Source organism: Strix uralensis, chromosome 1 (assembly GCF_047716275.1).
Source record: "Strix uralensis isolate ZFMK-TIS-50842 chromosome 1, bStrUra1, whole genome shotgun sequence".
Lineage (NCBI taxonomy): Eukaryota > Metazoa > Chordata > Aves > Strigiformes > Strigidae > Strix > Strix uralensis.
Window position 1 is genome coordinate 42927321 of NC_133972.1, and position 16064 is coordinate 42943384.

General features: G+C 36.1%; 1 protein-coding gene across 4 annotated transcripts in view; it reads right to left on the bottom strand.

Moving 5' to 3' along the window:
* Positions 1-240: 240 nt before the first annotated feature.
* GLCCI1 (glucocorticoid induced 1) overlaps positions 241-16064 on the bottom strand; it is a 59366-nt gene continuing 43542 nt past the window's right edge. For 2 of the 4 annotated variants that reach the window (XM_074863720.1, XM_074863710.1), the window contains exons 6-8: positions 10238-10448; positions 4322-4442; positions 241-3256 (exon numbers count right to left, since the gene is read on the bottom strand). In XM_074863720.1, coding sequence (XP_074719821.1) covers positions 2908-3256; positions 4322-4442; positions 10238-10448 — 681 coding nt within the window. In that variant the 3' untranslated portion in view covers positions 241-2907. The remainder of the gene's footprint in view (positions 3257-4321; positions 4443-10237; positions 10449-16064) is intronic. The other 2 variants (XM_074863730.1, XM_074863739.1) reach the window with 1 other exon arrangement.

The window sequence follows — 16064 nt, forward strand, 5'->3', positions numbered from 1 at the left end:
ACAGCAGCAGATACACAGTTTCCAATAACACTTAACTGATATTTTTTTGTATGCTCTGAAGAAAAACCTCATTATATGAATAAAATATGCTATTTTTAAGCACATTCAAGCACTCAGCTATTTTTAGATTTTTTCCCCCATCTCAGAAGAGTGTTATGCAAAAAATCAATAGATAAGAGATTATCTTGTTCTAGAAGACACAGCACACTAGTCATAAAGATACATGGTTGACACTATTCTAGATGTAAATTTGGAACAATATTAAACTTTAATCTTATTCTGTGGTGTTTCATACACAGTTCCAAAACAAATAAATGAACCACTGCTTTTGTGTGTCGTCCCCACCACTTTTTTTTTTTTTAACTATAATTTTTATTTAAATAAGACACAGGAACTTCTATACCGAAAAAAATACAAAACAAAAGCCACACATTTCCTTGTGTAAAGCAATATTGTGTGATAACTGGAATACTGTTCAGCACAGTGGCTAGAAATAACAGTACATCTATGTACAAAACTTTAAACAATATTTGACAGAATTTCTACAGCTGGATGTAGAATACAATTGAGATAAACAACTGCTGGGAAATTTACATGGCAAAGCATTAGCTTTAACACATTTGGTTCAAAACCTTCAAATCTGCTAAGAACAAATGTGCAATTTAATTAATATTTAGTTTCTCATGGAAAAAATAAAAAGAACACATAACGGCATTGCCAATATTGTACAGACTTCATCACTGATCTAAAAACCACTCATCATATCCCCTGGGAACCTAACACCAATAACAGACTACAATTTCTTATCTGGACATAACCAGAGCATAAAAAGGTCATGATACTGCACAATGTTAATCTAGAAAGAAAAGTATTAAAAGGAATCGATACTTACGAGTATTTTCTCCCCTTTATCTTCGGTCTACAAAATATATAGTGTTTTCACCTAGGCCTGAGATTAGTAGGGTTAAAGATGGCTGTTGTGTTTCAAGAAGGTTTTTCACATGAAAATGGTTAGAGACAGACCTCTCCTCTATTTTCTGCAAGGGGAGTCAAAAAACAGCAAGTGTTTTATAGGCTGCAAATTCCACCTTGGAAGATAGTATTAACAAAAACTCAGTAAGAAAAAGAAAACGATGTTTTATCTCTAAAGAAAGCATATATTTAGTGAGTAGTTATTGGTGGCTCACTCTCACCCCCCTCCAATCTCATCTTCAAAAGAGGAAAAAACCATAATGGAGCAAGTTTAAATGCTCAGTAGCTGCAGGCTACTAATCTCTTCAATTCCTGGAAAAGGTGAACCTTATTCTCTTAGGAGCAGACAGCATAAATGTAGTTCCACTGAGCTGAAAGCAATGGAGCAAGAACATCAAGTTTATTTTGCCTTTGGGGTCCTCTTTGTATCACAGGAAATTATCTCTGAAAGCAATGCTCCTCTTGTTCCAGTACAACAGAAGAGCACCACTAACCCATTCTTGCCATGTACTATTTTGAGAAAGTGTCCAGCCTGCAAAACCAGGATTATTTTACAAGGATTTTTCTTTTATTATTCACGCTTAAGGAGGGGGGAAAAAACACACTTTTAACACACACAACTTAAGTAACTGAAAGTTATGGAAGAAGCTTTGATTAAGTAACAAGAACTTAAAACTACTGTTTTCCCCACCCCTCTTAGAACACCCACTTGCTACTTCTGGACTTTTATCCAAACACAATTACTCACTACATAAATAAAATGCAACTCATCTAACACTGCTTGACAAAATCTGAAAACCTATTTCCAACCAGCAAATGAATGAACATTTCCAAAAGAGAAACTAAACATTAATTTGACTTTTAGACGGTAACAGTAGCATTTCACATCCTTAACTGCCAACAAAAACATGAGAGGAAATCCCCATCACCCCCCTGTGAAACCTGAAAGAATTTCTGTCCTTGAACAAAAACATTCTTGTCTTTCAAAATCCTCTCACACACAACGTGGAATGTTTCTCATGTACAGCCTAGTACTGAACACTTTATTTGCAACAGTTTAACAGTCATTAACTGAGCAACACCTGAAACCTTTAAATGCCACATTTTTACATATATTGAAATGACAGTAAATGCAACAGTTGTTTTACTTGTAAGCACATGACAAAGTGATATACATCACAGATTTGCTGGTTCTCCTCATGTTCACCCATGTCCAGGGTCATTGTTCACCTGGATCTGAATGCACTTATTCCAAGAAAGTGGAATGTAATGAGGAAATATTAATGCATAAAATAAGGAAAGGCAAAAGAGTGATGTTCCCTCTTTAGCTTTGTAGCTGTAAAATATTTTATATTCCAATATGATATACATTCCAAGTTACCTGAGTTTACACTTCGAGAGAAGTACCTGAAGCTAGGCCTTAGGGTGGGCACTGTGCAACTGTTGTGGTCTTTTTTTTTTTTTTTTTTTTTTTTTTTTTTTTGCATTGTGTGTATTACAGAAGTTAGAAACATAAACACCTGGATCAATTGTAAACATAATCCTGAAGTACAGTATTTTCCATAGGACACAACACAGCAAGACATTTTCTATTCAGACAGGCAACTTTTTTTTTTTTTATATATATAGAGCTTATTTATACTGTAGAATTTGAAACAGAACACAGGACACAGTACTAATCTGGTCAAACATACTATGAAATGCATAGTCTCCACTTAAAACGCTTAATGATATATGGATTCTGCAGGCATTACTGCTTTCTCACGAAAAATGCTGAATATGAATTCTGTCCCTGCCAAGAACAGCGTTGAGATATTTTTTCGAATGCTGCTAAGTATTCCGTGTTGTTCTGAAAGGTTGCCACCTCATGCAGATGTATCTGAACTATTATCTCCTCAATCCTTGTTTCAGGGCAGAGGCCTGCTCCACCTTGGTCTAGATTAACACATAGCTTTGAGGAGAGGAATGGTCTTCAGTCTGAATCTCTTGCAAAAGCGGCTGCTGCTGTTGAGACGGTTGCTGTACTGGGACCTCTGTGGAGTCCATTGTGCTGGTGTCATCTGACAGAGATGAGAAAGAGACCCGAGACGAAAGCTGCTCAACAGTCAGGGTGCTCAAAGCTGTGCTTTGACTAGAGTTTGGAGAGTTCTTCAGCGTCAGATCTGAAGCGGGAAGAAGGGGGCCCAGAAGTTTTACAGGACAGAAAGCTGATCCGGTTGGGATGAAATTAACCTTGTTTTTGTCAGGACATGAAAAGAGAGGGGCTGAGACAGGCTGACGAGACCTACAACAAGAAAAAACATTATACCTGGCCAACGAAGATGTTTTATACGTCATGAACTTTGTGGTTCTACACATTGCTAAAATGTGAATGACAAGGAATGGGATTAATTGGACAGAGGGGCAAACATCTTCCATATTGGTAGTCAGCTAACTGATCCACAGCATTAAAAACAGCACTGTCACAAAAATGACTTGATAATTACTGGAAAAACATGCAACTTCCAGCAAGAAAAATCTGCAATACATATGCACGTGAAAAAATGCCACAGTAATTTAGAATGGCACAAATTCTTCTTTAATAAAAACAGTGCAGCAACAACACATTTAGTCATATCAAATCCCTTTGAGAACCTCCATGAAATAGACCTCTCCTTTCCCACATTCTGTAATTTGTCTGGAGGTTTCCTCCACAACCCAACATTGCTCCTTCACCATCCAGCAGGCAATGAATGCTGTTAAAGCAAGAAACATCCCCTCCTTAATTCTTTCATCCACAGGAGCTAGCATGCAACCTCAACAGCACGTGTTCAAATACTGCTGGGTCTAGGGTAAGAAGACACAATGGCCAAGAGTTTAATTTCTGATTTCTTGCCCAGTGAAAATATTGAGCAAAGTCTATACCATAAGTATACTACTGTCTACAAACACTTTATATGTGTTTCATTCCATTTTATATGTTTTATACGTATTAAAACGTAACCTATGCTTGAAACTGATACAGAATTATGACAAAGGGAGTTTTGTTTTAAGCCACGAACATTTAAAAAGTTAATAAAAAATATATGGAAAGAGGATTATAAATGCTTAGGAAATTAAATGTACCTTATCTTTTCTGCTTGGATTTTTGTTGCCTTTTATAATTGCACAAAAAGAGTTCAAGCATAAAAGACTCCATTTCCTCTTCAAACCAACATGAACACTTCAACTTCTTCTGTACAAACTCTAAGAATAGTTTGCTCCTGAAAAACTCATCAGCTGGAATAGTTTATTCATCTGCAGTTGAATAGGCTCAGTAAACAGGTTTACTGCTTTGCAGATACCAGCTGATATAAAAGGCATTACTTACGACATTTCCTCAAAGACCTTCACTCGCTCACATCCCTCTGGGGGCTCTCGTTTGAACATGTAGCTGTTGTTTGGTTTGGGAGATGAGGCATACTTGGGCAACGGTGAGCTACTCCCACTGTCTGAAAATTTAAAGCAGTTATATTACTAGAGATTGAGAGTGCTTTTTAATTAAATTCGATTTCCAAACAAGATGCCTTTTTTCACAATTTAGCCACTATGCCGGTTTGCTTCTACCACAATGCTTCCTTTATTGCAGGCTATTTCTTGTATAGCATACCCTTGTATAGCACATTTCTTCTGAATAAAAGCTTCAGTGCAGCAGTAATCTATCATATAACAACACATAACAGGAGGATATTTTTATCCAGAACACTGCAATCGCAACAAAGCAGAGCTGTGATCCTGGAAACAAATACGTTCTTTTATTATGTATTTCAAAAACCATAAATGAACAAGGTAATATGCATAATACATGCAGAAGAATTATGAGTGGTAATGATAATATGCCTTCTCACTGTATAAACACAGTTATTGAAAATGTGTGTATACAGCATGTATCTTATTTTAAAACATAATTCTTCACCGGAATATTGACCTCATTGGTCTCATGAATAGTTCAGAAGCTGCAAAGAAACAAAGCATGTTTGTAACACAGGTACTGACACCTCATCATTACAATGCCCTACCTTATTTGCTTCACAATTGTGAAGTTGTTTTAGTCTCCAAAATAAATTCACTCATCACTACTAACTATCTGATATAGGCATTCTTCATAACTCTAGCTGTCTGTGTATATTTTACTAGACACAGAACTAAAGGTGTGAAGATCGAGGACACAAGGCAATAGGCAGTTTTCTTTGTACTTCTCAGAAAACTATATATAAGAGAGAAGGCTCAACTCTGGTAATGGTGGAAGCACAAAAGTTTGAAAAATTAAGACTATGAAAGGGTTCATTTTAAACACTCCTCTTGACAACATGATATTCAATGCACTAAGGAAATAAAGCAGGTACAAAAATAATTACAGAAAATTAGCTTCCTGCAGTGGCTCATACCTTTGCAAAGAGCAACATCTATCTCGGGCTAGTATTAGTGGCTCCCTATTCTCTGCTTGGGCTTACAATTTTAAAAAAATGAAATAAAATGGCAAAGTTAAAGAGGATGCCCCAACTTACAAATGCACCTTATTTGGAGAGAAGTAACTGCTCTTTGCTTTAGCTCCTTTTGAGTCTTTCCACCGATGTGGGGTACTTTTACCATTTTTAACTCAAGATACCTTTGTTTATTCTGCTATTAACATGTGCCATTTCAGCAACACTGGAAAACTAACCAAAGCTTCAAGCACTATGATCTAGATTCACTGAAGCATACAAAGTTGTCTTTAACAGCTTGCAAACAGTAACTACATAAACTTTTGTATAACCATGACTCAAATACAAAGGCTAATCATTAGAGGTTTTGAAACATCTCTGCTTTCTCTTACAAGAAGACACAAATCATCTCAAATGTCGCACTTCCCTTTGGAGATTTACTATGAAAGATATGAGAAGAAAAACAGTTGAAGTGAACCTCAGTAGTGTATTGATTATTCAGCTCTTCCCTGCTGTAGAGTGAACACAGAACTTCTATTTACAGAATTTTAGGTGTTAACTGTATGAAGGCAGAAAAAGCTTTGAGACAATACAGATATTTGCCAAGCTGGGAGCATGATGGTCCTGTTGGCATCTTTCCACTGTTGGCCCACACAGCTCATTCCAAACACAGAAATCATTAACAGAACCCAGACAGTTTGTTTCCTCCTTCTAATATTTAAATTTGAAGATCCAAGTTTCTATTTAAAAAATTTGAGACATAAAATGTGCTACTGTTCATTCCACCAAATAGTGGAAAACTGTGGAAGTACATCCAAGGAAAGAATCAAACGGAATTCAAAGTTAAGTCAGTTCTTGGAAGATTTAGAGTCTTGTCTAGCCAGTTCAGTTTTCAATCAAGTTTTTGGTTTATTTAGCCCTGTCTGGCTGAAACTTTCTATATAAGACAGCTGTTAAACAAGTAAAAACAAAAAATTAAATTGTATAATTTAACCATTCAGTTTCCCTCTTTACCCTCCCTGCTTTGAAAGCTTACTAAGTTGTTCGCTTTTTATTTTGAACAAACACATACCACACTACTATTTGAAAAAAAATGTGGTTATTACGAGGTTCACATGTACAACCTTGGTGTTAGTTCTACACGTCCAGCAGCAGTGAAAGAACGGAAGGGTACTGGGAAAAGGGGCCATGAGTTAAAGTGGTAAGAGGTGGAATTTACAGTTCAAGCCAGTCTCCACTTGTGTATCCTGTAAGCTCTTAAATGCTGAACTGTCACATTATTAAACCTTAATGCACTACAAATGTGTATTCTCAAACTGTGCTATTTACACATTTTTTTTTTACTGTCTCAGAGGCTGCAGTGCATGAGCCTTCAAGTCAGAGACCACGTCTGCATCTCCCACATTTCCACCAGTAGGGTGTGCTCCACTGGCAGATTTCAGCCAACTAATGACATTTCATTAAAATGACAATGATTGAAGATTAACAGATGTAACCTTTGAAGTGAGTTTTGTTACCATAACCACATAGCAGACAATATGGAGCCCTATTACATAGAATTTCTAAACATAACTATTCAAAATGGATATATTCTGTTACCTAGAAAATATTTAAGATTGTAATTAAACACTAAACCCACTATTTTAACCAGATGAGTTAATACCACAAATTTTAGCTTGCATATATTAAGAGCAACAAAGGAGGCAAACTAAAAAAGAATCTGTAAAACAATTTTTTGAGTGGCAAAACAAAGAAAACTTTGCCAGTGAGTCTTGGGATTTGTTTTGATAGGTTCAAAAATACCTTTGTTTCTTAAGACTATCCAAAGACTTCACGCACAATTTTCATTTTAAAAACTATGAATCAGATGCCCAGAAGTTAAAAAAGTATCTTCATTTCATCTTCATGAACATGCTGCTTGTAACAGCCTGCTAGCAACAGTGGGAATACACAATGCTACACAAAAGCACCTAAATCAAAATCCCTGAAAAACAGGTTATACTATTCATTTTTGCACAACCCCTCCCAAATTTCATCTGCTTATACCTTAGGATGCCTTTGAACTTTCCTCTGTCACAGCTGCTAAGTATGCCATGTAGTACTCTGAATTATAGTCTCTTGGACCAGAGTATCATAAAACAGCTCTAGTGAAACCAATAGCTTTAATGCAGCAAGGCAGTCACTTGCCTTGCAATAGGCTGATACTCGAAACAAAATCATAAAGCCAGGTGCCCTTAAAATATCTTCTCTCCCACCCTTCCCTCTCTGCTCCAATCAATACTATTTAGTATCACTGCTCCATTCGGAGCAGTATTTTGGGCCTTTTCTGAAATTTAGCCTTCACTTTCTTTTGAAAAATTCAATAGATTTAGCAGCTTCTTGCAGAAATGTAAACCAAACAGCTGATACAGTCCAAAGAGCAGCTGTGAGGGCCTCAGGCCAAAGCACAGCTTTGCTCAAGAAATAAAAGATGCTTTAGAAATGTAAAGCAGTGCTGTGTCTGTACAGAGCTCTGGCTCCTCTCACTGCTCATGTCTCTCAAACTACTAACCTTCCTTTCCTATTCAGCAACACACTCAAGAGCTGATTCATAAGGCTGATAATTGTATTTTTTAAATGGTAAAGCCAAGTTATTCCCATAGAGAGGAAAAATAAAACCTCAACTTGAGAAATGTAACAGAAAAATATCTTGGGTTTAAATTGTCTACATTTGATTATACAAAGCATTTTTCAAAATTTAACAGGCCTCACAGCAAATTCACAATAGTTGTATTCTAGCATCACAAAAACCTCTACAATGAAGGTGCAAAAAACTTCATAAGTTCCGTTTTATAAAGCAGGCAACATCCACAACAGATATTAATAAACTGTCCCTCAAAGCTTGCTATTCCCTTATGATTTCTACTTATATCCCTTATTTATCTGTAATTTAACTATTTTGAAGATAACGTTCTTATTCAGAACAACTGGCCTGTGGGATCTTAATGATCTGAGAGAAAAAGGCACCTTTCTGACTATGCTTTTACAACCTCGGAACAGATTACTTTCTCTTGGAAACGCTACACATTTTTCTATCTTGTCCTCAAAGAACAAAGTTGTGATGAGCAGTTCAAGCTTTTATCTTTCATAAGCACAGTATTAAGTACCTTACTTAAACTAATTCAAAAATGCAATTATATTAACTTTACAAAGCTGGCTGTTTATCATCTATATGCTACTACTAAAGCAGACTTTTGATACAAACCTAGCATAAAGCCAGTCTTAACACCGAAACAAGAAGTAAGTATCTACTCATTGCAAAGTTCACCAATAAATTTTATTCCAATTAGCTGTTCAAAAAATCCAAGACAGGAGATAAAAACCCTTGCAAAGCATTAAGGAGGTTAGATGCACTATTTCAAACTGTCTTCACTTTCTACTGCCAATAAAGTACCACTGAAAATTCCAATTACTCTGATAACTGAGTACTAACTGCAAAAGGAATTATTCTTTTCATTTCCTCACTTTTGAACTTATATTTGTTATCAGAACATATATGAACAAATTTACCTGTCAATACATTTCTTTGTGTGCTAATACTTTAGTGGATGTCTCTATAGTGATTCAGTCTTGACAACACATTGCAATTCACATGCATACCATAAGAAAGCGAAGTGGGGGTGGGGGAGCTAATATCTCTCTTATTTTTGGAGCATGGCCAACTATCATGTTGAGCTGAGACTTTTACTCTGATGTGGTTAACTTACACACATGAACACACCCACCCTCAATTCAGGATTTGGGCAGGTGGCTATGTTTTCCACTACTTCCTTTTGAATCCAAGATGGGGAAGGAATACTTTTCAGAAACCAAGAAAAGCTAGTATTTCTCCCACTGCCCTCCCCAACCTTACTCCCAAATTACTTTAAGAATTATTAAACAGTGAATATTTACAGCAAAAGCTTAACCTTTTAACCTCAAACTACTACTGTCTTTAGCTCATTAGTAAATCTACACTAAATCTTAAAAGTTTTAATTTCCTCTGTGAAACTTACTACTCTTAGCTTGCATGTTTTACCCAAACCCTGCATACCTCCAAACTAAAGTCCATGTTTCCAGCTAGCTGACCAGAAGCCCAAGGATAATTTCATTAGTAATCAGTTGTCCAAAAAAATCAGTCTTTTTGCACTCGTGCCTATGTTTTCATACTACATGTTCTGTCAGTAGCTCTTAATTACTGAAACTCTGATTTACTCCCCCTACAAAACCAAACAACATTTTAGAGACTTTGAAAAAAAATGCAGGATATTGACATATAAACACATAAGTTATTCAGAAATTTAGGGTTGTTATGCAACATACACAGACAAGTAATTACTCTCCATCAGATTGTTCAAACTCGTATCTGAGCTCCTCACCAAATAGCTTCAAGTGGAATGTAAAAGTTCAGAAGCAGAGTACTTGTAAAAGCAGTCCAAAACTTCACCGTTTTGATTAGCAAGTAACTCACCCATGATGAACATATAGTCTACCACAAACCTTCTTGAAACCTTTTTTAAACATAAACATGTTACAGTCTGAATTCTTCACATTAGAATCTTCATAAATAAGTTAAGACTGTTTGCTGTGCTCCTCTGACGTATTTATGGAAGATGTTTGTGAAGTTTCACAAACAAGAGGGAAAAAGATATGTAAACAAACAAAACCAATTTTAAGATAAATCCTCAATCCCTCCACGACCATCAAACCAAACAAAAACTGATGTAATGAGTAAAATGAAGGTAGTTGTAAAATCAGGACATCACATGCCTCCCATAGGTAAAGGTGGTCCATTCTACTCTCACCTTTATCACGGTCATAGAGTAAATCTTCTGTTGAGCAAGGACTCCCATCCTGAGATTCAGGAGGGCAAAAGGGAGAGACACATGGTGAATGACTGCTGCAGCTGCTGCTGCGCTCCTGCACAGACGGAGTCTGAGTGTCAATGCTTCGTGTACTACTACTACGATAGTGAGCAGGTAATGGGGCCCTTCGACCATCAGGGATATCCAGAGGCTGCAAGAGAAACAAGCAGTTCAGGTTACACAGAAAAGATCAAACTCCTAAGCAATGTCAGGCTGTAGCACTCATAACTGAAGCAATGAGGCAAGGCCTTAAGAACAGCAAACAAGCCATTTTTGAAAGAACAACTTTTACACAAGAAAATAATGCAACGGACACAACATACATTAATTATGCTGAATGCTGGGACAATGTGCAGATTTCCAAGCCAACTATATCCTCTTAATGTAAAGTTAACACCAGAACGCACTTCAACACATGTTAGTATTATGTTTTTATATTTTTTATGATAGTTTAAAAAAAGCAAACCTCCCCAACAAACAGATTTCTAATTATACTTAGTAATACAATGTTCGATAAAGGTCAATGTTGTTATGAAAGAAAAACAAGTACCCTAACAGACATCGCATTTGGATTAAAGGGAAAGTAGAAAACGTCCAATACAATGGCACACTATTGCTGTAACAACCAACTGAACTACAATTATAAATGAAACCATCCAAGTTTTGCTAGTAAGTCGTAATTCTCTAGCACACCTCTACATTCCATCCTTCACTTCTATAGGTGACCTCTGACAAAATGACAACTAAGCAGATGATGCACAGGTTCATACAAGGTTCACAAGCTTTCTCTTGAACCAAAGCTGGTAAGCACTGCCTGCTCATATCAGCCTAGCTGGCACTGGCCAGAGAGATCTTGCATCCCGTTCTGCAATATACTGCATGAATGTGTTCACAGTAGTAGATTCTGCTTGTCTTTCCCGCTGAAAAATTAGCTTTATCATAAAGACAGTGCTGCTTTAAATGTAAGGAATCAAATCAGAATAACAGTTTTTCTTAAAAGTGAAGGGGAAAAAATGCCTCCAAGATTTAAATATCATTTTTATCCTCACTTCAGTGAGGATTGTATTTAAGCCATAGAGAACAGCATAAATGTTCTAGCTACAAAAAAAAATGTCTTTTTCCTTCTCAGTTCAAGTGAACATTTTTATTTTATTGCTTTCCTCTTCTCCATGTATTCCAAAACTGTAACAGCTTGTTCCAGAGCCTAAAATTCAGCCCAACACTTTTGCTAGCAATGAGGACATGAAACCTACTGGCTGAGTACCACATTCTCCCCTTTTCAGCAATAGTCTATCCAGAAAACCACCACGTGTTATACAAAGAGGCAGACATAGCAGAGCAGGAAGAGCCTTTTCTTCTTATGAGCCTTCCAAGTTAATACCATTTCACATTTCAATTAAGAATAAAGAAACACACTATAAAGAGAACATTACAGTTGCTACATCAAATGCTGAAAAGTTTGGACACAGCTGTGTGGTCTGTTCCAACAGTTCAGTTCACATTGCATATGCGTTACAACATGACTACATGTTGCTATTCCCATCACCCGCAACAGGCCATGACTCATTCAGTGCACAAGATAGACCTGAAGCATTATATCATTTGTTACACAGACAGAAGAGAGGTAGAAAACAAGACTGAAGCTGTTGGAAGAAAAGTCTCATAATTAACTTAACCAAAAGAATAACTGCCATGCAGAACAGCATTTTTATTTCTGTCTCTGCCACAAAAATTCTATGAGATGCCAGGAACCAACTTCTCCTACAGTATCTTTTCTGGATGCCCAGTCTATACAGGATTGATTTGCAAAAGTCTTCAACATTCACAGATGCAGAAAGAGACTATGGGAGTTGCACTTTAAATTCCTAAAATGGCAGGCAGTATCCTGAGTTACATGAAGAATCACATTACAGAAGCCTGATGGATTCGTGTTTCTCCATCCATAAAGTGCAGATATCATCACCTTTCTTCTCACACAGGTGTGATAAAACAAGAACAAAATTTCCAACACACTCTCATTATATAAAAGCAAAAACCCAGGAAGAAATTCAGATTTCTGACTTCAAAGCAAGGTTTAATAGTGAACATTAGGACACATATCTAATGAGGAGAAAACAAAAACACCTAACAGCTGTTCATTAAGTGCATATACTATGCTCTACGTAACAGGTAAAGCAAGGATTCCAGGGAGGGGAAAAAAACAGTAAGTGATCACATAATTAAAGACTTCAGGATAACACAGATGTTCTTCCACACCTGGAGGAACAACACAGTCTTATGTAGTCAGGAAGTATATTCCAAATCACATATTTCAATCTTCACTGAATTAAAACTAGAGATACAAAAAGTTGTACATGTTTTTAGACATGTCTCTAAATATACACACAAGTAGAAAAAGCTAAATATTTATCACTCTTTCCAAGTAAAATAACTTTTAAGGCAAGAAAATGCCTGCAAATATTTCAGATTACTGTGCTTCTGTATTTATCTTTCCCTTAATATTGAATCCACGTTTTGACAAGTGCAAAAAACTTCATGAAAATATCAAGTAGAAGTATTCCACTTTTTAAAAACTCTATGTATTAAACCTGATCAACATAAATAAATACTTTAGAAGTTACTTTCCATGAGTCATGCCTAAACTATTTTAAAAACTGAAGTCTTCACAACCTTAGAACATAAGAAATAGGGTAACTAATTTGGTACAGCTGCTATTAGTTTTCATAACACTCAATGCATGGAAAACAACTAGACATTACTGCATTCTATACACTGGGGTTTTGTTTTGGTTTGGGTTTTTTTTGCAGGAGTTTCCAGTCATGTACTAACCTTATGCCAAATGCATTCTAACAGGACACCTGCCAACTCCTATGGGACAGTGTGTTCTTGGACATAGTTACATACTACCCTCACCTCCCTGCAAAGGTATGGAAATGCTCAATTTGACAAAGGCAGCATGCATTTCTCAATACACTGTTAAAATTCACCACATTGTTTTCAGCATCAACCTTTTCACTGGAAAAAACAAGAACACCCTACTTAGTATCATAGTAGCATTCCTGATGCTATAATGTACCAATGGGAGCTTTAAAAATAATCTGTTCTTCACAAGCCTTACATCTATTTGGGAGGCCACTTCTTGAGAGCAAAGCCTCAGTGCTTTTCATTTAAAAACTGTTCTCTAGACAGGAACAAAGGCAGACATAGGAAAGTACTTCTTCCTTCTAGCATCAATGAAGTCATCAATGCATCAGATAAGGTGCAAGTGCAAAAAAACCAACGTATCGTGGGAAGGAGCACTTGCCAAAAACACGACTTTCCAGATGAAGGATATGAAGATTTAAATAAGGATCCTCTGCATCTGTGCAAATTAGAAAAGGCCTTTTATTATTACAGGATTAAGTCTTCTGATAGGTACATAAAACCATCTTGCTATTTCCAGAAGCATTAGAAATCAAACAAGAAACACATTTATCGTTTTACTTATATTGTGTTATAGTCCATCAAAATTGCTTCATTTCTAATTATTTCTGTATACTTGAAAGATAGTTCCCGTAATATTTTTCCCTAATAGGAGACCTATGAGTGTGTCCATGTCCCGCTCCAGGCCATTTTCCATTATTTTCGCAATGTATTCTGTAAAGAGGGAACACCTCTTACCCCTCACTCCCTACAGTAAGTCCATCATCTTATTGTACCAAAGTCTCCCACATTTGTGTTGTGGGGTCACAATGGGACAAAGAACAAAAGCCCATCACAACTTCACAAAAAGCTGATTCCCTCTTACAAAGTACAGTGGAAACAGAGACACACCATCGCAATTTCCTGGAAAGCTAGTCTACAAGCTATAAAACAGGAAGGAAAATATATGCAGGATCTTTCAATTAAATGCATTAGAAAATGAATTAAAGATGATTAATAAATCTGAGAAGAAAGAGGCGATTAAAAATTACTCAAAAAAGCCAACTTTAACTTAATTTTATGAAAGAAAAAAGAGAACACCTTCAGCTAACTATGCAAGATGAATGATCTGAAAAAATATACACATACATAGCTAAACTGAAAAGAATGTAATATTTGGAATGTTTTGACCACTTACAATGCAATGTCTTTAAACTTTATGGTCAGTTAGATTATTAAAAGGTAATGATATAATGACATTACTGTATCATCAACTTTCTTTGTGAAACACAAAAATAACAAGACTAATGTCTACAATAATTATTTTTATAAGTAATTGTGCTTTTATAAGTACAATATCTACTATCATTAAAATATTATTAAAAATATTATTAAAAAAGAGCGTTTCAAAGAACTAACAGAACTAAGTCAGCATAAAAGAACACAGCAGACATATTCCAAATCAATTTATACAGTTTTTTAAGAAGTAGGATTGCAAGAATTCAAGTCAGCAAAAGGGAGAACAGAAAGTATGTAGCATCATACCCTACAAAATGAAAAAACAAGTCTAAAAAATAAATTGTACTGATTTGCGTATCTGAAGACTAAGTAAGGAAGTATGAAACTGGGAGGAAAGTTCCACTGGTTACGCATTTTAACCGGAGCTAAATTAAAAAAGTAATTCAAGTAATAGCCATAAAACTATCCATACAGCTGCTTTAACCTTAAGCTTATTTTTGTCCTCTATATCACCTAGTCTGATCTCAGTATCGGAACTGTTTGTTAAAAAAAATAAAAATCACAAGTTTATACTGAAGAGACGAGAGACTAATAGAAAAAAATTCAAGAACACTAGACTAAAATTTTAAAAGTTAACAGAACTGAATTGTGTTTTATTTTACTTGGGACAGCTCAAACATGGTTACTGAAATGGAGAACTCAGAAAGCTACTAGTACCGAAATTTAAAATAAAAATTAAAAAAATTAGGTAGTGAGCTACACCTAAAATAAAGGTAATATTCCTTCTCAGTCTTTTTAGCAGGTTGTATGTTATTCCCCAAATGTTTCCTCATAAATGAATACAGATTCACAATAGGCACAAAGTGTTTTATGCAGCTGGATAGATCGATTCATACGAAAATTAAGGTTTGAACATGCACTGTTAAAACTGTGAAGTAAATGTGGAAACAGGTTAAAAGAAACCAGCTGAAAATCTAGATGAACGCCAATCTTACAATCAAGTCTATACAGTAACGTATCCTTCACAAATCACCCAAAGCAACCACCTATCTTTGATTGCTATTTTAAAATACTTTCTAAAAATAGAGAATGTTACAGCAGGAAAGAATGGCAGAAAACTGAAAGAAAACCAAATTGTTTCACTAGCAGTGAAACTAATGAAGTTTGGTTTCCTACGGTTTATCTTTTGTTCGGTAATTCTTAACCTTTAACCTAGCTGCCCCAACTCCCCCAGGCAAAAATGAAGCTAAATTGCTTTATTAGGAGAAAGTTCACCAGCAGTAAGATTGGGTAGATTACTCTTGTTATGATCTTTCACAAGTAAGCTATGAGATCTAGTAAGCTCAAAGACAGTGCTAGGCGTCCCACTAGACCAGACTTCACAGAAATTAACAGTTACATAGCAGGAAACAACCCTCTGCCCACAAAGATGGACTTGACTTCAAGGACAATGTCTAATTTATGACTTTCTTTTGTGTCTGAAGACTCTGCCCAGCTAGCTGTTTGGAGAAAGGGTTCACTATTGCCTTGGTTGCATAAACTGCTGAGCACCTCTGGCCCCAATCCAACAATGCACTTAAGTATGTGCTTAACTGTTTTGCTGGACCAGAGCCAGTACATTCAGTGA